Source organism: Andrena cerasifolii, chromosome 13 (assembly GCF_050908995.1).
Source record: "Andrena cerasifolii isolate SP2316 chromosome 13, iyAndCera1_principal, whole genome shotgun sequence".
In the NCBI taxonomy this organism is placed as follows: domain Eukaryota; kingdom Metazoa; phylum Arthropoda; class Insecta; order Hymenoptera; family Andrenidae; genus Andrena; species Andrena cerasifolii.
Genome location: NC_135130.1, coordinates 6,435,929 through 6,462,044, shown reverse-complemented (window position 1 = coordinate 6,462,044; position 26,116 = coordinate 6,435,929). Strand labels below are relative to the sequence as shown.

The following is a 26,116-nucleotide window of genomic DNA, read 5'->3' as shown; positions in this document are numbered from 1 at the left end:
GAGAGTATATATGACGCGTCTGTTAATTTTTGAGGCCGCGGATAGCAACGATCGGGTATAAATTAGAGGCCCGCAAAGGCATTCCCTTCCTCGCTTGTTCCGAGAAAGAGAACGAGAAATTATCCTTGTTCTCATTCACGAAGGCTACAATTAAGCTTAATTTTTTTAATACTTTTTCAATATTATGCCAATATTAAATTAATAATAAAAAATAGTGTTGAAAAACAAGTTTTTTTCTATATTTCTCCATTTTACGCAAGAGAGGCCTGAGGGAGCTATAATTAACCCTTAGTATCATAGCGTAACACTTCGGAGCTTTTTCACGAACTTTAAAGCGTTACTTTACTATTACCATATGTAACAAGTGTTACATTCATTATTATGTTCGACATCAAATTTATTCAAAAAGGAAAATCGAAATTGAAAAAAAAAATGTGTTTTCATTACTATATTTTTCTTCACCGTCACCCCAAAGTTGCTCCCTCCTGGAAAAAAATCTACGGACGCCCTTGGTAACACCGGTGTTACGCTCACGAAAAGAACCTCACTATGTATAAAAAATATACAATAGTACAATTCTCCAGTATATAAAATAATTATATTAGTGCCAGCTCCTATGTTATTAATCAGTTTATTTTACGAAGTTAATAGAAAATTATTCGTAAATTATAATACAGTGAGTTTTCTATGTTTATTCGAAATATTCTGCTGAATGTCCAGCAAGGGGGCATACTCGCAAAAGTATGGTCTGATCCAGAAACAATTGTCAATTAATGAAAAGTGTGATTTATTGAATTAGTTTATGCCTATTCCTCTTCCTCCGACTCATTTCCAGGTTTCTTATCATCATCCGCACCTTCACCACCGCTGAAACCATCCATTCCCTCCACATCGTCTTCATCGTCGTCGCCAGCAACTTCTGCATTTTCAAGCTCAGCTCGTTCCATTTGTCTCGCCAATTCTGCCTCGTCAGTTGCGGTAACGACTTTCGGCTGTGGATTAGAAAGATCATTGTATAAAGTCCATCGAAAATTCTCACGGAACAGAGTTTTTAGTCGAATTGAACTTACAGCCATTTGTACATTAAATACACCTCCCAGTGATGTTATCTTACTCTGTATAGCATCGATGGCATCATTTAACGCTTTTAATCCATCTTGCTTTTCCGGTGTGGACGTTGTCATGACTAAAGCAGAGTACAAGCTCCATTAGTTAAACGCGAAGCTTCCGCGAAAAGGAAAAAGGAAGGGATCGTATACCATACAACGGTGGCGCGATTAAATTAATTTTAATCGGAAGTTCGTCCGTTGAAAGAGCTAAACCAGCTTTCAGAGCAGCTTTAACTGCGTCGATTCCTTCGTAACCGTAACAAGCTACTTCAACGTCTGCGCGAATCTTAACTGCTTGAGAAGTCAACTTCCTTTTGATATTATTCAATAACACTTCTTTCGTATGCTCGTCAAGACCACACTCTGCTAAAATAGACGGGTCCCTGAAGTGGCAATGTTCGAATAATCATTACCATGCAAATAAAAATCGCAACTAGGGATTGCAATACCGGTAAATCGCCAGAAATACCTTCAAATTTTTACCGGTAATTCGATAAGAAAACTAAGAATCTGAATCAAGTCATAAAAGAAATGGACGCACTTTCAAGAAAAAGTAAGGAGAAAGTATATACAGGGCGAATTCCACTTACGCCCAAATCGCCCGTAGTTTTCGTTTAAAAATTTATGGAAATCTCCTGAAATATGGAAAAGAGATCTGTGAAAAAGCTATTATCGGAAAATAGAGATTTTAAAATATAAATTACGATTCGAAAACAGGAACATGTTCAGAGTAGTTTCACTTGCATGTATTTTTCATAATGCTCGAGTAGAGTTCAAAATTTTTTTTCGTAATATTTACCCTTATATTTTACGTCATTTAATACCTTAAAAAAATACCGGTAAATTGGTTCTGATAGAAAATTTTACCGAATTACCAGTAATTGAAAAAGTCGGTAAACTTGCGATCCCTAGTTCCAACATCTCGTCGACCTTATGCTTACAGAACAGACTGTTTGAAGAAATCGTACGCAGAAGCTTTCTGCTTCTTATACTTCTCCTCAAAGTGCCAAGCAGTTTTCTGGTACAATTCCTCCAGCTGCTCGTCGCTATCGTAATGCAGCAGTTCTGCGACGTGTCTTAAAATCGAATTAACTGCCTTAGCTTTCGCGTATCTCTCTGTGCACTTCTCCACGTCCTCAGCCGATACACGACGTTTGCTAAGATCGATATAACCTAGATTAAATTATTTAGCACGCTCTTAAATGTCCAACGATATTGAGTTACTCCGTGGGATTAATTTTCATCTCTTTTACCTTTCTCTTTGTCCACTCGTATAACGACAACTGGCTCGGTTTTCCCTACCCTGATCAGTTTGTTGATGGACCTGATACGTCTTCGGGACAATTCAGAAAGGAGGATCATGCCCTCGATGTTGTTATACTCCAATAAATGCACGTATGCGCCCATCTCGGCTATGCTGCGCACATTTACCATCACTACGTCCTCCACCTCCGGATACTTCTCCTTATAAAAGCGGCACGACAACACCATTTTTAACGCTGCAACATGAAATTTCGAGCTTGTCTTAACTGAATTGGTAATAAAAAAATCAACGCGTTAGCTGAGAAAGAGACGAGTATTTTTAACTTTTTTATTCGTGCATGTTGTTCCCATTCAAGAAAAATAAAATCTGGAATTGTTCAAGTATTTTGATAAATAGCTCGGAAACAAGTTAACGTGTAGGTTAGGATTACTGTTGCGGTAAGTTATGTGATAATTCTCTGTATAATTACCAGTATCAGTATATCCGCTTGAAAGACGAAGAATTGGCTGCTTATACTATCGAAATATACTCGGGAAGGTAAAAAGTTTTTAAAGTATGTTAATAATCCATGTGCAATCTTGACTTAAATATCAGTCAGGTTATTAAGAGGGATACGCAGGAGTGCTCAACTTGCGTGTATCTAGAGTAGTGGTGCGCAATATTTAACGATAACTGTACAATTCGATATTTGCCCATCGATATTTTATTTTTTTTTATCGATATTTCAAACACTCATTACAGGTATCGATAACTTTGTTCGAAATATCGATTATTGTTACAGCACTTTCTTTTCAAGATAATTCAAGCTGATAAGTTTCAAATTACTGCGGGCGAATTCCACTTACGCCCAAATCGCCCGTGATTTTTATTAAGGTAAGTTTCCCTGTACGCGACTGGACGCATCGTCAAGAATTTAAAAGTCGATTTTCTCGAAAATGAAGCGCATTATCAAAAAAAATTACTCCTTTTTCTCGACTTAGTTACTTGTTATAAGTAGAAAAGAAAGAGTAACTTTTTTTCAAATCGCGCTTAATTTTCGAGAAAATCGACTTTGAAATTCATGACGGTGCGTCCAGTCGCGTATAGGAAAACCTACCCTAATGAAAATCGCGGGCGATTTAGGCGTAAGTGGAATTCGATCTTTAGGACCAAATCGCACATCACTCTAAATTTTAGAGATGGCAACGATATATCGATATTTTTTCTCGATATATCGGATAATATCGATATTATAAACATCGACGTTTTACTATCGATATATCGGGTAACATCGATAGTAATCAATCGGTGGCACTTATTGTTAATATCGATATATCGATGTGTCTTCATTTTTTGGCATCCCTAGCCGCGACACCTACCGTGATAAATATCTTCAGATAAATATCAATGTATATAAATTGGCGAAACGATTTTCACGCAATTACGTTTTGAAAACAATAATCTTCTACGAAAACTCGTATCTCAGCACGAGCACGATTAGGACGATTTATAAGAAAGTAAAATATCATCCAACGGGTATCGATTATCGACCGTAACATGTACGCCAACATATATTCTTTCCCTTACATTGGCTACCCGATTGTAATAACTAATTTTTATCACAACTATCTCCAATGACAATTGCTTTCGTGGATATTGTTCGATTACCAAGAACGACATGTCCCGATCAGGTTAGAAAATGATCGTAACAGCGAACGGGGCGCGTGTCAGTCGAATTTCAGACGAATGTGAGAGGCTAAAGTACACGCGCGATCTCGCGTCCAACGATCAATAGAAATCGACAGGACAGGTACACCGGAATCCAAATGCCTCTCGTGTCGAGGAATTGCCCTCACGTCGCCAATCGCGACGATCTCGCGTATATCGAGACCGTCGTGTCTCAAAGAGAAGGATTCGTGAAATGCAGCGATTGCGACACGGACGGGCCTAATTTGTGGTTATGCCTGTTCCCCGATTGCCGCTGGGTCGGCTGTGCGGAGACCCACTTGGACCATAGCACTGTACACAACCAAAAATTTCCTGCCCATTGCGCACATATGAATCTTTCCACAAATCGCATCTGGTGTTACGCTTGTAAAAGGGAAGTGATAACCAGACACATACCGTCGCCACCATTGTCACCTACGCAGGTGGACGTTAAGACGCAGAATAGTAAACACTCTGACGATGCGCCCGCTGTAGATTGCAAAACGGACGATCTTAACAGACTCATATTGGATAAGTGAGTATAAACTTTACTGCTCCTTAGTCTCCTCGAAATGTAATTGGCTGCGTTCAGCAGACACAACTGCTGAATGATTGATTGCATTGTGAACACTAGCGCTCATTTGCCAATGTCTCAAAACGTTAGCGATCAGTCTCCGTGTTTTGTAGCGGAAATAAAGTACGCTAAGGTCAGGATCAGATATATTTGTCGGTGAGTTTGTTTGGTCGATGGATCTGAAGCACTTCAAACTGCTTTGAATATGTCTTGTATATCAGGCGACTAATTTGAAGCACTTCGAACATGATTCGAAGCTTAAAACTCTTGAAAGTCTTGATGAGTCTTGAGTGTTAATAGGTCTTGATCTCTGGCCGATCAACCTGGCTAGTTTTTGGCAACCAGATGTTCAAAACTTTCAAGAGTTTTAAGCTTCGAATCATGTTTGAAGTGCTTCGGATCCCATCACTAGCAGTACTACTAAGTTTCGTTCAGCAGAACAGCGCTGATCACTTCACAACAGTGATCTCAGATTGAGCCTGCTGAACGCAGCCATTGTTAACACTTTGAATGCTAAGACCTTTGTGATAGGAGTATTACTTGGGACTGTGCTTATGTTTATAGATGTAAGCAACAGTATGTGGTACGTATGTGGCTAACGTAGCCTCATGAGTAACATTGGTCCTAGGTATGTGATAAACTGTAGGAAAAGGTATCGTTTAGCGATTTTTGAATACGTGTTTAATAAATATTGACTGTTGACATGATTATCGTAGAGTTCCCACGCACAAGTATTTTATTACGTCCACGAAAGATAATGTTTTCGTTTTATTCCTGTAAGTAATGCCTAGTTAAAATTCGTTAGCTTTGCGCTTTTAAAAAGTTCAGTTGAGAAGTTAGCCATCAATTATATCTCGTAGCACATGGATTAAAAAGTTTGAATTCTCTAATTAAGTACTCAGCGTTCAAATCATTCTCATTTGTAAATCGCAATTCACTTTTATATATTTCCAACAACTACTTCATTAAACTTCAGTCTTTTCGCATTTCTAAAGAGATCTCTGTCTCGTTAATTTAATACCGACTAAAACAATGACGATGTTTGACTTTGAACTAATTCAGCGTGCAAAGAATAAGATCTGACCTAGCGTTTAGACGAGCAGACAGTAGAACAAAGACTCACGCAACCATATTAGTAAAAATGACCCGAGGCAAATTGTGTATCGGATAAAGAAGAATAAGATACACTTGAATAGTCGTAGTATAATAATCGTTGATATCATTAATGCATAGTAGTCGAAGTGTTAAATACATTCAACGCGCAGCAAATTATCAGGCCACAAACAGTTGCATTTTAAAAATTCCAGGTTCTACGGTGAACTTATAAACAGAGTTAACTACGAGAAAGATGGGCTGTACAATGAAAAGTCTGGCGACTCGACGGATAGCACAGATTCAGACGAGAGCAAAGATTTCTCTGGGAAGCCGAGGGGGCTTGTGGGTCTTCAAAATATCGGCAACACATGCTACATGAACGCTGCGCTTCAAGCTTTATCAAACGTACCTCCATTGACTCAGTTCTTCCTGGATTGCGGTCACATGGTTACCTATATGTCGAAGGACAGAAAGCCCGGTTTAAGCTTGAGCTATTTAAACCTCATCCGCGACATGTGGAATAAGAAAACAAGAGGCTACGTTGTACCGCACGGAATACTGTCCGGTATTCGAACGGTTCACTCGATGTTCAGAGGGTATCACCAGCACGACACGCAAGAATTTTTGAGGTGCTTCATGGACCAGTTGCACGAAGAGCTGAAGGAACATATTGAAGACGATCGCGATAACGCATTGAGGCTGAAGGGACTTGGGGAACACTCGTCGGACGAGGATGAAACTGAGATCGATGAGAACGGCTCCAGCCAATCTGACGCTGAATACGAAACTTGTGATTCCGGGGTGAGCGAGCAGAGTTCCCTCAGCGACGAGGGTGAGCGTGGCACGAAGAGAAGGTATTCCCGGGTGTCTCAGTCGGAGAAGTTGAGGAGCAAATTTACGAACAGAAGTATGAAGAAGACGACCGTGGAGCAGTCTTTCGCTCAGCCGCAGAGGTCCACGCAGAACTCGCCCGTGAAGTACAGAACCAAAAAGCAAATGAAAACTCGAAGCATCATTAGCGATATATTCGACGGCAAACTTTTAAGCAGCGTGCAATGCCTCACTTGCGATAGGATCTCGACGAGAGTAGAGACGTTTCAAGATTTGTCGTTACCCATTCCGAGCAGAGATCACATTGATATGTTGCATCAAGGATCTCTCACTCCGCAAAAAGCGGGCCCATGCTCAGACGTTGTATACGTGACTAATCAGACCGCTTGGCTGTCCTGGTTCCTGCAGTGGATGCGTTCTTGGTTCTGGGGGCCGGTCGTCAGCCTCCACGATTGCCTTTCTGCATTTTTTAGCGCGGACGAACTTAAAGGCGACAACATGTACAGTTGCGAGAAGTGTAACAAGCTGCGCAACGGAATCAAATTCTCCAAGGTCCTGGAACTACCGGAGATACTGTGCGTACATCTGAAGAGGTTCCGTCACGAACTGATGTTCAGCTCGAAGATAGCAAACTACGTTTCGTTCCCGTTAGAAGGATTAGATATGCGGCCATACTTGCACAAAGAGTGCGTGTCCAAAGTAACCATGTACGATTTGATATCGGTTATTTGCCACCACGGAACAGCCGGCGGCGGCCATTACACCTGCTACGCGTTGAATCCTATCGCTAATAAATGGTTCGAGTTCGACGACCAATGCGTTACAGAAGTCTCCCCAGAGACCGTAAAGCATTGCGAAGCTTACGTGTTATTTTATAAGAAATGGTCCCCGGAAATGTTGCAACTGCGCGATAAAACTACGGAGCTGATGGAGATCTCGTCTAGGGAGCTGTCCGACTTGAATTTCTTTGTGTCCCGACAGTGGATAAATCGCTTCAACACGTTCTCGGAACCAGGGCCCATAGACAACTCAGACTTCCTTTGTCCGCACGGTGGCGTTAATCCTGTTAGAGCACAATTTGTAGATAAGCTTAGTATGCCCATCCCGCAAGCAGTTTGGGAATATTTATATAATACGTAAGTGTTGCTTATTGGTCGCACAACTTCATAGAAGTATATCCATATTTTCCATCAATTACAATTGAAGTTACAATATTGTTTTAGATTTGGAGGAGGCCCCGCGTGCACGCACTTGTACGAGTGTCCAATTTGCGAGGAGAAATACGAATCGCTGCAGAAAAGGAGGCAGTACGAAATGGAAGTGTTCCAACGGCTAAACCACAGCACCGATACCACTGCCATTTATGTGCTGGCTATGGCTTGGTTGCGCCAGTGGCAGAGTTTTGTACGCGGTAAGGAAACCCAGCCGCCCGGACCGATCGATAATAGTTCTATTATAATAAACAGAAACGGTCAGAATATCCTCAAGCTTGGTAAGTTAACTGGATCGCATTAAAGTTGCAAACACATCCTGTTATTAACGCAAGAATTATTCGCAGGTTCGGACTACGGGCAAATACCGGAAGAGCTCTGGCAGTTCTTCGTAACAACGTACGACGGAGGGCCAGAATTAATGCTGCACTCGTGTCAACGACCCGTATCCGCTCAGTCGAATGCGTCGCTACATTCCAGTTCGAACCCGAACCTAGAGCAGAATTTCAAGTCCAGTCGCGCGGAGGCTAAGTCCAATAAGCTGTGCATGACTAGGAGCTCCGAAACCATTTCGCAACAAGACAGTGCTATCGAAAGTTTAACCTTGGACAGTGACTCGCATCAGACACAAAGGGATGTCAGCGAATAAATGAATTGCTCCAACATCCCATAGGTATACAAATCAACATTTCCACGTGGACATTGATGTTCGAATTGATGTCCTTATGTAAAAGAATCGATTTTTAACTGTCATGTCTTAGCTATGTTACAGATATGTAGGTAGATTTGTAAAACAGGAATATTTTATTCGATGAAACCACTCGCACTATGCTACCAACGTGTACATATATATACATATATAGTTCTACTTGTACAACATTGTGAAACATTATCGAAAAATTTCGAGCAACCTCGGTGTATCTCGTGACATTCGCTTTTACGTTTCTCCGTTTGTCACTACGTGCAATTTAATGTGAACTTGTGGGTATTACGTGTATTTTCCGAGCAATTAGGTAGCACAGAATTCGAGATCTACGACTTTATTTATTTGAAGGTAAATATTTGTCTATATTGTCGGCCTGAAGCCGGCGATGTATTATCAGGCCTCACCTATCTCGCTCTAAAATTTCACATTCTTGCTGTTTCTATATTTACTATAATGTCTGTGTGTCATTCCTGCATATACAAAATATTATAACACTGTTCGAATTTACGTGTTTTCCGGTTTAACGCCGTCGCGCATTTTGCCGAAGCGCAGCGATGCGAAGAGAGAAGACGAAACCGAAGCGCAGCGACAATTAATTATTAATTTCTTCGATTCGCTTCGCCGCGCTTCGCCGAAACGCCCGACGGCCTTTATATGCGTTCATTTGGGAAGAAGAGACAATTATATATACATATACATTTAAGGGGAAGACTGAAATTGTAAATCGACTTAATTTAGCGATGAAATCTTTTAGTTGCCGCCAGTAAAGGTACACTGCGACTTGCAACGGAACATTGCGGAACGATAGTAACGCGTTCAAGCTTTGTGTTGTAGGAAGTTCTAATAGGGAATTCGGAGCTTCTATTCGAACCGCGATATTGTAATTCATTTGAGAAAGCATTACAACGTCTCTCATCTTTGTGGTGTTGACAAGAGAGTGAGAGAGAAGCATTTTTCGTTGTGATCTCGCGGCCTTGTAATTGTTATCAAGAATTACTGAATCCAATCGTTAGTGATTATTTTGTATATAATACATTATTCTAATGGCACGTTCGTATTGTATGCGTGAAACGCCTACGTCCTATGTGTCAAACTATAATTTGAATTTTGCAAACGCTGGGACACAAACGACTGTAAAGATAATATCAATTATTAATGATCACTGTGAAGAGTAATATACCTAAGATAAATAATAAACCAGTTCGTTTCTTTATTTATTGAAATCTATACTGGTCTTCATTGATATCATTTAATAATTTATTATAAGAATTCATGAAAGGTACTGAATTATAAATTTAATTAATAACAGGAACAACGTTCATTGCTAGCTCAAAATATCTTTCTACAATTACAAAGTTTCTCGTTAGATTTAAAGTTCTTTTTATCCGTGAATTTTGTTATTTTAGTATCTAAATAAATGCTACTTTAATAAGTCTCCGTTTCGATTCTGGTTCACACGGTTAAGTTAAGAGTGGTCGTCGATCGATAGTAAATTGATACTGTATATAAATAATTTAAGATCTGTATAAATTATTGTGGTCGCAAGTAATAATTGTATTATTTTCTTTTTCAATTGTACAATTATTCGCACATTCCACCAAATCGAATACTTTGTCAAGTAGATTTTTTAATAACACGATACATTATATTAATAATCTCTCATATTCGTTCTTTTTTCACATCGATAAACCTGAAGAAAATTCATTTCTACGATCTACATCATAGCACGAGTCGTTGATAATTTTCAAGCCTGATTCCTCGTAGATTATAAGTCGCGCGTTCGTGTCATTCATGCTCGGCGCATGCGCATGTCGATTTCTGCGTCGCGTTCGTTACCGCTAAGTGTTTCAGGTTTCAACGCTGCGCGTTATCTCGGAATGCAGCAACAGTTTTTATCAGTTGATATCGTCCCTTACTTCTATAGAAGTCTCTCCTTTCGAATCTAATATTAAATACTGCTCGATTTATTAAACCATCACTGCAGCTACCTAAATCTTTACGAAGTAACTCTCCAGCCCATACATTAATTCAAAAAAGCAAGGTTTCCCTCCTTTTACGAAACTCGGTACACCACCCAGAACACTAATTTAGGGGGTTTCCCCTAGTTTGACGCTCTGAAAATAAGGCAATCTTGGGGAATTTCTTAAAAGAAAAGTATTGAGTATTATAATTCCAAACTTCGTACGTTTATTAATTGACATTCGAAGAATGTGCTCAAATTTATTTATGCAATAATAATAATTTTGTTGAAAGTTATAGTGGTATATTGTAATGAAGGTTTGAAAAAAAGTTTCTTGCTGGCGAATGAAGTCATTATTTTTGCAACACAGAAGACTAACAAATTCTTCTCCGAAGAACGAAAATTTTCATCGGAAATGCTTTTTCAATATATATCTTTTCATTCTAGTCCACGCGATAGCCACACTCATCTAAATTAAGAACATTTTTGCGTTTTTTCCTTCAAATTATTACGACAGCCACAATCATGTTCGCTAGCAACAAACATTTTTTTCCAAACCCTCCTACTACCACTGTACTTTCAACAAAATTATCCCTAATGCCTAAAAAAAATCGAGCACATTCTTCGACTGTCAATTAAAGGGGGAATCCCATATTATGGGCTAAAAACATAGCAGAATTTGGGATTTTTTTTTTAAGAAACTAGCATTTCGATTCATCTGAAATTTGGACCATGTTTGTATGCATCCTTGAAGAACCCGCAGTTTTTTTTTTATTCCTTTTTAATAATAAATATAGGAGTTATGCATCACGCCGCGCAAAACTCGTCGTCCGCTGCATAGCTACTATATTCATGGTTAAAAATTAATAAAAAAAAACCTGCAGCTTCTTCAAAGATGCATCAAAACATGGTCCAAATTTCAGATGAATCGAATCGCTGGATTCTTAAAAAAAAATCTCCAAATTTTGCTATGCATTTAGCCCAAAGACTAGGATTCCCCTCTCAATAAACGTAAAAAATTTGGAATTACAATACTGAATATTTTTCGTTTAAAAAATTCCCTAAAATTGCCTTATCTTCAGAGCGTCGAACTAGGGAGACCCCTCAAATTGTACCAACAAATCCAACTTTTATAATTCACTTCATCAATCTTAAACATCATTTCACCCAATTTTTCATCCCCCATTTAGGTGGCAAGTGGTAACATCGTGGTCCTAGAATTTAATCCCGAGCTCTGGTTGCCAGGCTCGCAATCTTCTTCCCCTGGATTCGGATGTAGGGAGATCCGAGCCTCGCCTACAGTACTGGCACGTCGAGAGATGTCTCTTGGCCGGCATCGATCGAGGCTTGCGCGTTCCAGGGATGCTGGCCATATTCTCCTCCGATCTCCCGACCCCCGGACACGGCAACCCCTTAGTCTATGTCGCGATTAAGGGCTCGCGATTAGGGACTCGACGATCGCGGTAGACCGTAGACGACCATGCGGTGTCGTAGCCCACGTAGTTAGACGGTCTCGACCCTTTAATTTCCAAGTATTTCCGTTCACCGGGCCTGCTGCGATCCTTTTTTTTTTTAGTTTAGCCTGCGACTCCGCCTGGTCGAAAAAAAAGAACGGCGCTGGAAGAGGTTGCGCCCCATCGCCGTGTGCTTCAAGAACAGTAAAGTTTCGATCGGGGGGACGAATTCTGTTCGCGTTTTGGTAAGTGAAGCGAAAAAGGAGATCCTACCGAAATTCCAAAACCAGATGCGGAACCCCTTCGCGAGGGGGGGGGGGGAGATTCTGGGTACGTGACATCCTCGGGTGGTAGTGAAAGTTATTGCAGAAGACTATAAACAGGTAGAAGCTTTGCAAGTTGCTTTGTTGAATATCGCAGTTGTTTTTTAATAGAATCTTTTTTATTAAATATATATATATTTTTTTTTAGTAGAATTCTACAACCCTTTCTTTTTTATCTAATCAGAATGGCCCGCACAGGGTCTGACTGTGCTTTCGAGAATTTCTGTTGCTTCGGAGGCAAGCGAAATAGAGGTTTTTCAAGCTTTTTTTGTTTATTTTATTATTTATTGTAAAGTGTAATTAAATAGCTTTCGCAGTCTCGCGATAACGCGTGTGGGTTACTGAGAGAGACTCACACTGGAATCAGTTTCTTCTATCTGCCTTTTATAATTTTGTTTATGCCGGGACGGAAATATGATTTAAAAGATTCAGCGTACCGATAAATGGCTACGGATATCGTATTGCACCGCGTAGCGTTACTCATCCGCCACGGTTGATAGTCGATGGTCCTTTCGACGTCGAGTTCTGCAGGCTTGCAAATTATTCTCACGATTTTGATTGGGCTTGAAAAGAGGAGTGCCTGAAAATGTTTACATAATTAAATTTTCACGTGCTGCGCCTGGGCTCCCTTTCTGGGGAAGTTCGACTAGACGTGCAAACATTATCAGATCTTTTTATTATATAAGTGATGGCTTAGTGCAGAAATATTACAGGTACGCCTGTTTTTACCGTTTTCGAGAAAAGAAACAGGTTTAACGTAAAAATTGATTCGGTGAATAAAAATATTATTTTTCACGAATTTATGAAGTAGATATAAATGTGCCGGTGATTTTGAAAGTGGTGTAAGTCTAAAACCAAGAAAATTCAGATTTCTCTTATTTTATGTTAGATTGAACGCAATTTTTCTTTGCTGCCCAAATTCACTAGAAGGGGGTGAAATTAACCCCCTGAAAATCCGGTTATTTTCCGAATTTGTGCTATAACTCGCAAACTGTAAAATAATTTTCTTACCAAATGCTAGATCTAATTGAAAAAAGTAACTTCTGTCTTGGAACTTTTTTTCTATCTCTAACAGTTCGGAAGTTATAACACAAAATCGAAAAATAGCCGAATTTTCAGGGGTTGATTTCACCCCGTTCTAGTGAATTTGGGCAGCAAACAAAAATTGCGTTGTAATCAGGAGGAAATCCCCTACATTTTCACAAAGTTTCAGAATTTTTGGAATTTTCGGCTTCGGGATCCTCCCCTTATTAATTATGCTGAAAATATGAGAAAATTTAGGAGAAATAGAGGTAAAGAATATACTACTAAAAATGGTAAAGTCGTTCGGGGCAAAGTATTTCAAAATAAAAATGGTAAAGTCGTTAGGGGCGAAGTATTTGAAAGTAAAAGTTGCTTTTGTTCGAAATTTTTTTTTGAAATTTTGGAGACATCCAAAAGATTAAAAAGCACATTTTGGTAGAAGTTACTCATAAAAATTTTACGATCTTAACATATAAAGCAGAAAGTGTTTGTGTGTTCGTCTGTCGCCTAAAAACTTTCGAACGATAAATTTATTTATTTTTTTTTATAAAATCAGAATCTAAATTTCGGGCGAAGCCGAGTAGTAAAGCTAGTGATAGATAAATTCCACATCAGAATAGCATATGCATGTTGTGAAACATTTTCTTAAAAAATGAAAAAAAAAAATTCAAGTCCAGATATCTCGAAACAAGAAATATACAACTTGCACCACTTTCGTACTAACCGGCACAATTGTAATTTTTGTACAGAATAAAGAAACAGTCAAGAACTATTAATTGTTGCACATAAAAGCTGAAATTTCACAAAAAGTGGACATTTAATATTTCTGCTCTAAGCCACTTTCATCCCTTTCGATCGCAGAGTACAATATAAAAAATCGTTTCACTCTCTCTCTCTCCCCTTTAAGATGTCAATATTCTTCTGAGCAAATGCCCCCTTTCCTTTACCAGTGCTCAGACGAATAATGGAAAAAATTAAAATAATTACGTAATTGCGATTTCGGAGGTGTGCGCTTGCCACGCATCGAGTCCCCCCACCCTGATTATCAAGAAGCAACATGTACACTTGCAGAGGCAGCGAATAGAAAATGGCAAATTTCCGTGGATTCTACATACCATCTCTTGGCGCGACAATGAACGTTGCTTGGGAAACATTGAAGGCCAAGTGGCCAGAGAACAGCCCCTGCGTGGAGCTCGTTCGCGGGGGTGGTGCAGATCAACGACAGGCTCCGGGGCAAAGTGGCCAAGGGCAGTTCAAGTCCTTCGAAGAGGGTCGCGACAATACGGAGATGATGACCATGAACGGAGATCAGGCTTATCGGGACCAGAACAACGTAGCCGTCGCCGAGGACTCTTTCAGCTACCAACGAACCGGGTAAATTAATACGCCACCATGCGTGGCAAGCAATCTGAAAGGACAATATTGAGATCGGTGTTTCTTTCTTTGCGTGACATCGGGGGCGACATTTACTATTTTAATGGATCTATAGGGGTGGTCTCTAGTTTCTTTTTTTTTTGGTTGTTTCAAGAGACTTTGTATAGTTTTGTTTGAATTTTATTAGGAAGATAAATGTACCATGAAATGAGTTCGATCTTTACTATTGTGATTTTCATCCTTTTAGTATCTGGTTGGGGTCTTGTTCAAAAAAGGGAATTGGTTTTGAGCTGAACAATGTACTGGCTGGTATATTCTCTTAATTTTTTGTTATATTAATTTTTTTTATTATATTAAAAAATTAAGAGAAAATTAATATACTTAAACGAAGCTGAAAAATGTACTGGCTGCACTTTCTGTTACTCCTATGTATAGTAATATTTTTTTATTAATAAGTAAATGAATCAATGAAACTAATAAATACAGTTTATTATTAATATACTTAGCATTCACGGATTTGCTGAATTCATGAAGCATAAATTATACGATTGGGCCCCCCAAGGCCCCATCTACAAAAAAAAATTATTAGTTTATCCAAACACTATTTTTTTTCTGTACTACTACACTTGCAGTGAACTATCTCCTCATTTGCACGAAAAAATGGGCCCCTCAGAACGTTTGCCATTTGGGCCTTTTTCCTTAAATCCGCCACTGATTATTGGGAGTAAAATTAGCGACCATTTGCTTTAAATTTAGTTCACTGATTGACTGTTGATGCTTAGCTAATGCTCGAAAAAAGAAGAGAAACGTTGGAAACTGAGTTAATACTTTTTAAAATTCGCCTGGTACTTTCATATTTAAATAAAGAAACAGGAAAGTGGAAACATAATTGAAGAGTCCTTGCAGAAAACACTGCAAGTGCCAAAATTAATTATTTATTTTATTCGGAAAACGTTCTACGTGCCAATATTAATACTATAATATAGAATTTGATTTTTGGAACTAACAGTGTTTCCTACAAGGGCTCTTCAATTATTGTAATATTCATTCTGGGTGTCGAGCAATTTTTGTCTCTGTAATTTCTTAGCAGTATGAGTAGCTGTGTGTTGGCAATTTAAAGTGGCTCAAAATCTGTGTGCTCTAATTCAGGAATGGCTCGGTTAGTTCCAAAACATCTAAGATATGAGTGCCTAAATTTTTCATATTTTTTTTTTTGTTTTAATTCAGGGAGTATCTTACGATCTTTTAACAGATTTTTGAATCTAACAAGGGAAGATCCCGAACCCGAAAATTCAAAAAATTCTGAAACCTTGTGAAAATGTAGGATATTTCCTCCTGATTACAACGCAATTTTTGTTTGCTGCCCAAATTCACTCGAAGGGGGTGAAATTAACCCCTGAAAAATCGACTTTTTTCGATTTTGTGTTATAACTCCCGAACTGTAAGAGATAGAAAAAAAGTTCCAAGACATAAGTTACTTCTTTCAATTAGATCTATCATTTGATAAAAAAAAAATTGTTTTGCAGTTCACGAGTTATAACACGAAACCGGAAAATAACCGGATTTTCAAGGGTCAATTGCACCCCTTTAGAGTGAATTTGAGCAGCAAACAAAAATTCCGTTGTAATCAGGAGAAAATTCCCTACATATTCGCAAAGTTTCAGAACTTTTCGAATTTTCAGGTCCGGAATGTTCCCTTGTAAGATATAATTTCAAGTTTGCTGTAATTGGTGTTTTAATGTCGTAACTATTGCATGCGCTAAGTTGTAATTCACTTATTAAGTGTGCTCATTACCCACGTTTATAATTATTGGATTTTTCATCCTGTTTAGAATTCCAATCTTGCTTTATACCACCTGCATCTGTTTATACATTCCTCTTCCATTATCAATTGTTCCGTCTACTGGCCAGGTTACTTTATCAGGAATACGTGTCGTACTATAACAACGTGGCCGGACATTCTCATAACTTTAATTTATTTCCCTTGTTATTAATCATTCATACCAGGGGGGCTGTAAGAAATTGTTATTTATTAGTGTTCTAATTTACAAAAAAGAAGAGGAATTGTCCGCTTTAATTGGAAACGGTGGAATATCACGTAAGGGTGCTGAAGGTATTAAAAAATTGTTCTTACAAAAGTTGTTTGACATTATGACTTTCCTTGCGATTTTATGACCTCCAATAAAACTGAATGACTAGGTGTTGGAAGTCGTTGAATTCGTCCCAACAAAAGTCATCATATTATAAATAATAAAAAAAAATATAACGTTCCATTTAAAAAAATTAAGTAGAAATTGAGTAGAAACTTGAAATTTCTCCCATTTTTCCAGCTGCAGAGAAACTACCTATTTTTAATACCTTCAGTCCCTTACAAGATGTTCCATCGTTTCCAATTAAAACGGACACAGTATATGTCACGAGGAAAAGTTTTAAATCGTTGTATAGGTCATAATTGATAATAATTATACATTTAACATTTGAATATATTTTTCTCACCCCCTTGCTTAATAAAGTATTCCACTCTTCCACTAACAATTCTTATTTAAACGTTTTGGAAATTCAACATGCTATAAAAATATTCCCCGAATTCTACTTGTTCTAGAGAAAATTTTCAAAAAGGCCAACAACACAGAATAGAAAGGCGCAAAATTTTTTAAAATAAATTTGAGATTATACGATAGTACTCGTCGTTTTTTTTTGTCGTATTGAATTATAATTTTTAACCACTTGTGGAGTATTATATTTTCGTTAACTTATGAAATTTGATTTTACAGGGACAAAGTTAGAACAGGAAGTGTTAGCAGCGGCGAATTTAGCGAGTACGACGAGGGTGGCGGCGAATTTGGATCAGGGGTGAAAATTAACGAATGGCAAGCTGCTTGGAACGTTACAAATGCCATTCAGGTATGTTTAATACAATATCCCTCTTTCTATAGGGTGCTTTAGAATTGTAGGTAAGAACTTATCTGGTGTTTCCTATTACAATTAATTCTAGGAATTAATATATGAATTAATAAAGACTCTCCTGAAAAGAGAGAGAAAAAAGGAAAAGTATTTCTGACAACTTAATTAATTTCCACATCACTAACACAAATTAAAGTAATCGCAAAAAGAAACATAACTTAAATACTATCTAACATCAAAATAAAAGTAGTTTAATAATCTAAAATGTTGTGAGTTCTAATTCTTGGAATGGCTTGATTAAATTTGGAGATATGAATAAATTCATAATCACCCTAACCCAGGCCATGCAGAAACTACATATCTAAAATTTATTAAGGGGCTACATACATCTAGAAGTAGAAAAAACAGGGTGAATTTACACCATTTTTTTTCATTGAAAATATTGTTCAATTTAAAAATCTTTATATGCATCTTAAATACACACTTTAATCTACAGATTGAGTGAATTTAATTCGAAAACTAAGAAGATTGAATATGTAATGGCGTTTTTCTTAAAATAGTATTTTAAAAAATTGTAACCAATATTTCTCGAGAACTAGTGGACCGATTCAGTTGAAATTCGGAACAGAGGTTTTTGATAGTGGTTTATTAAGTTTTCTCGTGCCTAGGATTTTTTTTAAACGTCAGTTCCTTTTTTATAAATCAAAAAGGATGATTTTTACTGCAAAATCACACTTCTGTATTCAAATGGCCGCCATTTTGCGAAAAATTTATATTTTTAAAATCGGCTATGATGGGCCTAGGGGCCCTGACACGCCCAAAGAAGAGGCTTCGTGAAAATAAAAGAAAACTGAATTTTATTCTCCAAAATAAATGTCTATAATCACCTAATGAATATTACTCAATTTGCATTAAACATATTTCTACCCCTTCAATTGGGCTCCCTCCAATTCCTAAGAAGAAAAGAAAACTGGACATTATTCTCCAAAACAGAGTTCTCTAATCACCTAATGAATTTGACTGAATTTGCGTTAAAAATATTTTTATCCCTTCAACTCGGCACCCCCAAAAATTAAAGCCTGAGTGCGCCACCGCCCCAAACAGTGTCACCCAAATCATCGATCAATGAAGTGGTGTCTTCATCGAGGCATTGAGAACCCACCTACTAACCCACATTGAAAAAAAAAAAATGAATCTTCACCTAACTGAATTTCGTTACCCCATCTCGTGTTGAATGCCTGAATTCTGAGCCACCCCAACGAAACAACCACCCGTTCCTCGATTTTAATTCAGCATATTTGCAGGGCATGTTCATCGTCTCGCTGCCGTTCGCCGTTCTGCGCGGCGGTTATTGGGCGATCGCCGCCATGGTCGGTATAGCTCACATCTGCTGCTACACCGGCAAGATCCTCGTCGAGTGCCTCTACGAGCTGGACACGGTGACCGGGCAGCGCGTCCGCGTGCGGGACTCGTACGTGGCCATCGCCAAGGAATGCTTCGGGCCTACGTGGGGCGCCCGGACGGTGAACATCGCGCAGATCATCGAGCTGCTCATGACCTGCATCCTCTACGTAGTCGTCTGCGGGGACCTGATGATAGGCTCGTTCCCCGAGGGCGCGATCGATACCAGAAGCTGGATGATGCTGGTCGGCATATTCCTGCTTCCCCTCGGCTTCCTGAAGTCCCTGCAGCACGTCTCCGTGCTGAGCTTCTGGTGCACCATGTCCCACCTGTTCATAAACGCCATCATCGTCGGCTACTGCATCCTGGAGATCGGCGACTGGGGCTGGTCCAAGGTGAAATGGACCATCGACATCGAGACCTTCCCGATCTCCCTGGGCGTGATAGTCTTCAGCTACACCTCGCAGATATTCCTGCCAACCCTGGAGGGGAACCTGATCGATCGCTCCAAGTTCGACTGGATGCTGAACTGGAGCCACATCGCCGCCGCGGCCTTCAAGTCCCTGTTCGGCTGGATCTGCTTCCTGACGTTCCAGAACGACACGCAGCAGGTGATTACCAACAACCTCCGCTCGGCAGGCTTCAAGGGCCTGGTGAACTTCTGCCTGGTGGTGAAAGCGGTGCTGTCCTACCCGCTGCCCTATTACGCGGCCTGCGAGCTCCTCGAGAGGGCGTTCTTCAGGGGCCGGCCGAAGACGATCTTCCCGACGATATGGACCGTGGACAGGGAGCTGAAGGTCTGGGGCCTGGCGTGGCGGGTCGGCGTGATCGTCTTCACCATCCTCATGGCCATCTTCATCCCCCACTTCAGCATCCTCATGGGCTTCATCGGCTCCTTCACCGGCACGATGCTGTCCTTCATATGGCCCTGCTACTTCCACCTCAAGCTCAAGAGAAACTCCATGGAGTGGAGCGCGGTCGCCTACGACTGCTTCGTAATATTCCTGGGCGTTCTGTTCGGCGTGATCGGGGTGTACGACTCGGGCAGCGCGCTGATCAACGCCTTCGAGATCGGCCTACCCTTTTAAACCATCTAGCTTGGTTCACCCTCTTCTCATTTCTCCTCGACGATTCAGGGGGGCCATCGGATCGCAGATTCGGTCGCTTGACTTTCAGGCCTGAACGATTTATAGGTGAGCTCGTTAGGGGTTGAATCTTATCGCGCCTGTCTATGTATTCCGAATTAAACGCTGCGAGGATCCGCCTGCGGTCCGGTGGCTCCTCGAACGCGAACAGGTATTCTCCGCTGTTCTCCGAGTTCCAACGTTAACCGTACAAAATTCTGGTCACGTGCCGCCGCTTTAGGGTGGGGCGCGGCCATTCTTTCTCGAGTAGGCAGTTCGTTTGATCGGAAGCTACACAGAATGTTCAAACATTTCGAGATTGTATATTTATATTCAACCAGAACTCACATATCTAGCTAAAGGATCTATTTAAGGCGAGAAAGAGAGGGAGAGAAAGAGAGAAAGAGAGAAAGGGAGAGAGAGAATCCGTAGAGGAAAGAAATCTATTTCGCGAGCATATCTGGCTTTGATGGAACTACACCCCGACCCTCCCCGCGCCCGCCTCGGGTTGATGTCTTCGTTTTCGTGGATTTTTTCGACAATGGATCAGGGGCTTCCTTAGGCAACAGCTAGGACTATTTAGCGCGCAGTAAACGTGACAATATTCTTGCTCTAGCCGTAAGCGTAATCGATGTCTTCCGCCCACACGTGAACGCGTGTGGACACGGTGTATAGTGTACGTACGAGTTGAAACACTGTCGCGCAGGTTTCGGGATTTTGTAATCACTATTGCGGATAATGGAGTTTCTATGTGAGGCAACGTTCACGCTGAAATGAAATGGCGAGTGGCGCGAATGTTTATTCGGTTATGTATTATTTGCGAGGGGCGTCGCGACTGCCAGGAATTGAGGGGCTCGGTGGTAAATGGGCACGCGACATAGTCTTATGATTTTAGAGAAATGCGTGGAAGGAAAGTTGAGGGTAAAGCTGCTTTCAGAGGAAATGCGGCACGAAACTGTAATTATTTTAAATGCCACTTGAATTAGATGGTAAATCACAACTATTGTGAAATTTTAGCTGAGAAATTATTTTCGTAGAAAATGGGGCATAAAATTGTAATTATTTCAAATGGCACTTGAATTAGATGGTAAATGACAATTATTGTAAAATTTTAGCTAGAAAATTATTTTCATAGGAAATGGCCCACAAAGTTGTAATTAATTTAAACTGCACTGGACTTAGATGGTAACCGACAACTACTGTCAGATTTTAGCTGAGAAATTAATTTTCTTAGGTCACGTTTCTCCAAGTCGAGTAGCATAGACCCTTTCCCACTACGCATTTCTTTTTCTCAGAATTACACTGAATTACACCGACGAATTAAAGGCACAAAGAAACGAAAACTTAAGCACACGTGCCACGTGCCTATTTTCCACTGTGCCCCTCAATTAAGCCGGGAATCCGCCGGGAAGCTAAGCGAAGCTATGCTACGCGATGCTATGTTTTAACGTAGCTTTTGTTGGAAACGTTTTCATAAGAATGTATTGAAGCTAATTTTTTTTTAAAACGTAGCATGGCATAGCATAGCATAGCTAAGCTTCCCGGTGGATCCCCGGCTTTCCACCACCCCATTTGCAGCTGCATTTCTGAGTGAACCTTGCCTAAACGCTGTGAACTGCACACCGCGGCGAGGAGGCGTCCAGTAGCCTGTGAACGTAGGAATAGGGGTTTATTCGGTAAAAATCGGAGGGTATCGATGTTTCTTACGGGTATCTTGTAGGCATCACGATAAAGAGTAGTAATCTAACGCCTCCTCGCCGTGCGAGGGAATACGAACACGCAACCCCAGTGCTGTCTATGGGTGGGACTCCCCTGGCGATCACCTTTCCTCTTTGGCGAAGATAACGAACTCCTGTGGACGAAAAAATTGCAGAGTGTTAATACCAATGGGGCCAAATGCTACGATTAAACGGATTGGGATTTGTTCTTGATTAAGCGCTAAGTGAAATTACCAACGGCCCTATGAAGTTGCAATGTGCCAGGAAATGCGCTTATATTTTCTTCCTCCTCTTTGCAATGCAACTTAAATCAAATACTTCCTTTTAATAATTGCGGGAACAGTATTTGCCGCTTGGTCCCTTTGGTACTGCCATTCTAGAATTACTCCGCTGTCAGCATCCACCCTGGACAGCAAGGGTGCAACCAGTTATGTACGAGCGAGTACAATTAGTTATGTAATCCAACGTCTTCCGAGGCCTCTACAGGCAACATAGATCACTCGTTAGCCTAAGCAATATGGATGTAGCCAGTGCAGTAGTTCGGCGGAAGCTGCGAGGTGCTCTTCGTTTCCTACGCTGCCATTCGATATTTTTAACAGACTTCAAAAAGGGGGAGTCCTTTTTATGCTTTTCCTCGCATAACTCCTCAGCATGTGGACCGATTTTAATGACCTTTTTTTTATTCGAAACAGGGCGATGCCCAGGTGGTCTTTTACATAAATGTAGTTATATAAGTTAAACGACTAAAAAGTAAAAAATAAAAAATTAAAACCGACTTAAAAAAAATAAAAATGCACTAAGAAGCAGTAAATACTTTTTTCCCTTATTTAATCTGCGACTCTCCATTTTTTCAAGTCGACGCCAGATTTACACAGTATAAATTATGAGGCGCTGGCATAAAAAAATTAAGAGTCGGAGATTAAATAAGGGAAAAAATTATTTTTAACTTTTTAGTGGATTTTTATTTTTTTTAGGACGGTTTTAATTTTTTGTGTAATTGGGGCTTTAAACAGTGGGGGACAATTGCACTGAAATATTCGATCGTAGAGAAATGGCAATTTTGTGACATTTTTCGCAGTTCCTATTTCTACTTCCTCTTCGTTTTATTTTACCGTTGAATTGTAAAATAGGTGTGGGCATTCTTTGAAGCTTCCACTTTCAATGAATATCGTGAGTCATTCATGGTCCAGACAAAGTGTTAGATTTTTGGAATTTTTTTGCTTTATGTCAAAGTTTGGAACGGGTCCATTTTTTATTCGTAAAGTGCGATTTTGACGACTAGGGCTTTTCGAGAGCTGATTCGCACGGTCGATGTGGAGACCAATTATTGTTTAGTTGTAACATGGTAAGGCAACGGTGTAGACCCCACGCATTCGCGATATCAGGTTTGTTAATGTTACTTGGTTTACACCCGCGATAAGCTGGAGCCTACGAAGTTCTCCAGTCTCAATGACAATTCTACCGAATTTAAAGAGGCATAAATCTTTCCTCACCAGTGTAGGAAAGATAAACGGGAATCGGCGTTATTGTAATTTATTCAAGAATTACATTTAAGAATGCAATTTAGAATTTACAGGAAGGAAAATAGAAGAATTGCAATCACCGCTTTATCCATGATGGATTTAAATCTGATCGACTTTATGGGATTATACCTAGTCAGGCGGCCGAAATGAGGCGAATGTTTGTGAATTTTTTTTTAAAAGGCGGAGGCATATATTTTTACAGAACTTTTTGCACGTAAAAGAGCAAGATTTAAAGAACATTTGGTAATTTTTTCGTGGAAAAATATTTACGTTTACAATAAATTAACAACCGACATCCAAGAAGCCTTTTTAAAAATTTGCTTTTGCGGTGAGCACTGTTATTCGGAACCAGACTACCTTGGGTGTCGGTGGTTAATTTATTATAAACGTAAATATTTTCTACAAAAAAATTACCAAACGTTCTTTAAATGTTGCTCTTTTAATTGCAAAAAATTCTGTAAAAATATATGCTTCCGCTTTTTCAAAAAAAAATCACAAACATTCGGCTCTCGTCGGCCGCCTGACTAGGTATAAACCCTTAAACCCTTAAAGCTTCCGAAAGTAAATTAAATAAAGAAACAGAAAGCGAACCGCATACAGGGTGACCCAGCCTAAGGAGATCACCAAAATATCTCCTTTTTGAAGGCTACAACTGAAACATGCAATTCGCTCCAAGACGCAGTAGAAAGAATATTTGCTATCCCGCAAAAAGTATCTGTAAAAAACCTGCCTGTAAAAAAATCTTCCCCGCTGTTCCTCCTTCGAATCCATCCAAATTGTGCTTCAAACATTCCCCCTGAAAAATAAAGGAGATATTTAGGTGGTCCTCTTAAGCTGGATCAACCTGTATAATATTGATATCATTATGATAAGACTATAGTCGTAACAAATGATTCAACGAATATAGGTACTTTATTTATTATATCCTCGAGACTTTCACTCGGCATCTTTCCTTTCGATGAAACGATCGATAGATAACAAAGAACAGATAAAAAAATATAATTCTTTCCAATCCACACCGAACGAAAGATAAGTCGATGGAAAAGAAGCGAAGAACACCTGGCAGTAGCAGAAACGTGTTACTTAATAATTGAGATACGACAAATATTTATGAAACGAGTCTTCCAATGATGTCTTCCAGAATGAAAACAATAATATATAAATAAATAATTAATGTAATGCGATCTATTGATCGTAGAAAATCTTTGTCAATGATATTAAACGTTATATTGAGAGTTATAGGAGTTAAGCGTTAATTGTTAAGGCTACGATCAAATTTAACGTATAAGTGAGATCATCGTCGCTGATCATTTTAATCGAGTCTCCATCCTCCCTCAGAGAATCGTTTTCCCCTTTAATGATTAATAGAGTTCTAATATTGCCTTGGAATTTTTCACATTCGCATCATCAGCCTTTCGTTTGAAACACACTATTTGCCTTTGATTCACGATCGACCCAATAGACGGACGTAATAGAGAAAGGCACACTATCGTATACAGTAATGTGATCGCGACAATTATAGAAAAGGATTCTGCGAAGGGCTTTGCTAAAAATTTACTATATTTGGCGACTCCGCTTATCTGAATTTAAAAGGAAGCTTGGAATAGTTATCGCTCCCTTTTGGGGCAAACACGAAATGCTAATATCGTTTCTAAGAAATTACTAATGTACGTACAAGTTACCCCTTCGTTGATACACCCTCTCTCTTCGATCAACTCCGACATACCTGGGTGCAATTTTTGAACGACTGCCATTCTCATCCAAAGAATCCGATCGTTATGAAAAAAATCATGGGCCATTGTCAAGGTCTCCAGAATGTATTCCAATAGTCGTTTTATTGAAATTTTATCACAGTCTTTGTGGGAAAATTTTATATTACCATGTGTCGAGAAAAAGACGAAGAAAATCTTCAGAAAATTGTAACTTTTGCGAATTTCAATATTAGAAGCTAAAAATCTACAGAGTTGTTGTTCGGATATAATATTTTGAGAAAAAAAATAGTTTATAAGTCGGCTTAGGGGAAAAAGTATTTATTTTTTGTCAGAATCAACTTATGGGTGGCTCACAGCCAGAGTGTCAACGAAGGGTTAATAAAGAGGAATTCAAGGCTCAGAGGGTAGGTACATAGTACTCCCTGAAGCGAGGAGAAAATGTCTAGTCGGCGTAGAGTCAGAGGGATGATTGGTGGAGTTGTAGGCAAACGATCAAAGGATAGAGGGATCGAGAAATAGAGGGTTGTATTCGATCTTGGAGCGTGTCAAGTACAATCGTTTCTGCATTGATTTTAATCCACGTTGTCGCGGCTGTCATTGTATAAAAGTGTGTCCAGTAGATTGTGTGTCATCTTTACGTAAGAATTCTTCGAATCGATCGATTTCCGTTGACTTACAATGCGCGTCGCAGGAACTGGTCGCTTTGAGTTTTCAAAGTACTTTCACGGAAGCGCGAGGCTTTCGCGCTGTTGTCGAGAACGACCTCGTTAATGTTGTAGCCATTATATGAAACGTATAGGCGTTACAGAACGATGTAAAACGGGCTTCCGCATATACATACGCATATATGTATATAAATATATAAATTATGAAAGATGAAAATACATTACCAAAATTTTACACACGCGCGATTTAATCTTCCCCTGCTCCTAGATCCTACCGCTACAAAACAACATTTCATATTACTGTAATCGTCTACTTGGACATTAACAGAAAATTACAAGGGAAATTCTAAACTTGCAAAGCTGAAGTTTAATATCGCGCTACCGATTTCTGGTTTGCCCTCGTTTTCGTTGAGCATTTAAATTTTTTAAATAAATGGCGCACAAGTTTGACGTGTAAAC

General features: G+C 39.5%; 3 protein-coding genes and 1 long non-coding RNA gene across 4 annotated transcripts in view; 2 read left to right on the top strand and 2 right to left on the bottom strand.

Annotated features, from left to right (window-relative positions):
* Positions 1-615: 615 nt before the first annotated feature.
* Eif2alpha (eukaryotic translation initiation factor 2 subunit alpha) lies at positions 616-3,011 on the bottom strand. The gene is made up of 6 exons (XM_076825934.1): positions 2,843-3,011; positions 2,363-2,608; positions 2,051-2,282; positions 1,260-1,492; positions 1,071-1,186; positions 616-992 (listed from the first exon to the last, which is right to left on the bottom strand). Exons 2-6 carry the CDS (start codon positions 2,598-2,600, stop codon positions 807-809), a joined length of 1,005 nt encoding a protein of 334 aa, XP_076682049.1. The 5' UTR covers positions 2,601-2,608; positions 2,843-3,011; the 3' UTR covers positions 616-806.
* Positions 3,012-3,335: 324 nt separating this feature from the next.
* LOC143376041 (uncharacterized) overlaps positions 3,336-26,116 on the bottom strand; it is a 37,838-nt gene continuing 15,057 nt past the window's right edge. The window contains exon 2 of the long non-coding RNA XR_013087020.1: positions 3,336-3,465. This is a non-coding gene — a long non-coding RNA (uncharacterized LOC143376041). The remainder of the gene's footprint in view (positions 3,466-26,116) is intronic.
* On the top strand, positions 3,851-10,138 carry Usp20-33 (Ubiquitin specific protease 20/33). Its single transcript, XM_076824961.1, has 4 exons — positions 3,851-4,594; positions 5,941-7,695; positions 7,783-8,051; positions 8,118-10,138. Exons 1-4 carry the CDS (start codon positions 4,179-4,181, stop codon positions 8,417-8,419), a joined length of 2,742 nt encoding a protein of 913 aa, XP_076681076.1. The 5' UTR covers positions 3,851-4,178; the 3' UTR covers positions 8,420-10,138.
* On the top strand, positions 11,706-25,892 carry Vgat (vesicular GABA transporter). Its single transcript, XM_076825144.1, has 4 exons — positions 11,706-12,135; positions 14,308-14,610; positions 17,385-17,514; positions 18,819-25,892. The coding sequence occupies exons 2-4, from the start codon at positions 14,324-14,326 to the stop codon at positions 20,001-20,003; spliced, it is 1,602 nt and encodes a 533-aa protein (XP_076681259.1). The 5' UTR covers positions 11,706-12,135; positions 14,308-14,323; the 3' UTR covers positions 20,004-25,892.

Excerpts from the sequence above, each read along its gene's own strand:
- Eif2alpha (XM_076825934.1), bottom strand. The coding sequence starts at position 2,600 with ATGGTGTTGTCGTGCCGCTTTTATAAGGAGAAGTATCCGGAGGTGGAG. Across the intron at positions 2,283-2,362 it reads ACGAGTGGACAAAGAGAAAG|GTTATATCGATCTTAGCAAA; the intron begins GTAAAAGAGATG and ends AATTTAATCTAG. Across the intron at positions 993-1,070 it reads TATTTAATGTACAAATGGCT|CCGAAAGTCGTTACCGCAAC; the intron begins GTAAGTTCAATT and ends TCTAATCCACAG.
- Usp20-33 (XM_076824961.1), top strand. The coding sequence starts at position 4,179 with ATGCCTCTCGTGTCGAGGAATTGCCCTCACGTCGCCAATCGCGACGAT. Across the intron at positions 4,595-5,940 it reads AACAGACTCATATTGGATAA|GTTCTACGGTGAACTTATAA; the intron begins GTGAGTATAAAC and ends TAAAAATTCCAG. Across the intron at positions 8,052-8,117 it reads TCAGAATATCCTCAAGCTTG|GTTCGGACTACGGGCAAATA; the intron begins GTAAGTTAACTG and ends AATTATTCGCAG.
- Vgat (XM_076825144.1), top strand. The coding sequence starts at position 14,324 with ATGGCAAATTTCCGTGGATTCTACATACCATCTCTTGGCGCGACAATG. Across the intron at positions 14,611-17,384 it reads TTCAGCTACCAACGAACCGG|GGACAAAGTTAGAACAGGAA; the intron begins GTAAATTAATAC and ends TTGATTTTACAG. Across the intron at positions 17,515-18,818 it reads ACGTTACAAATGCCATTCAG|GGCATGTTCATCGTCTCGCT; the intron begins GTATGTTTAATA and ends GCATATTTGCAG.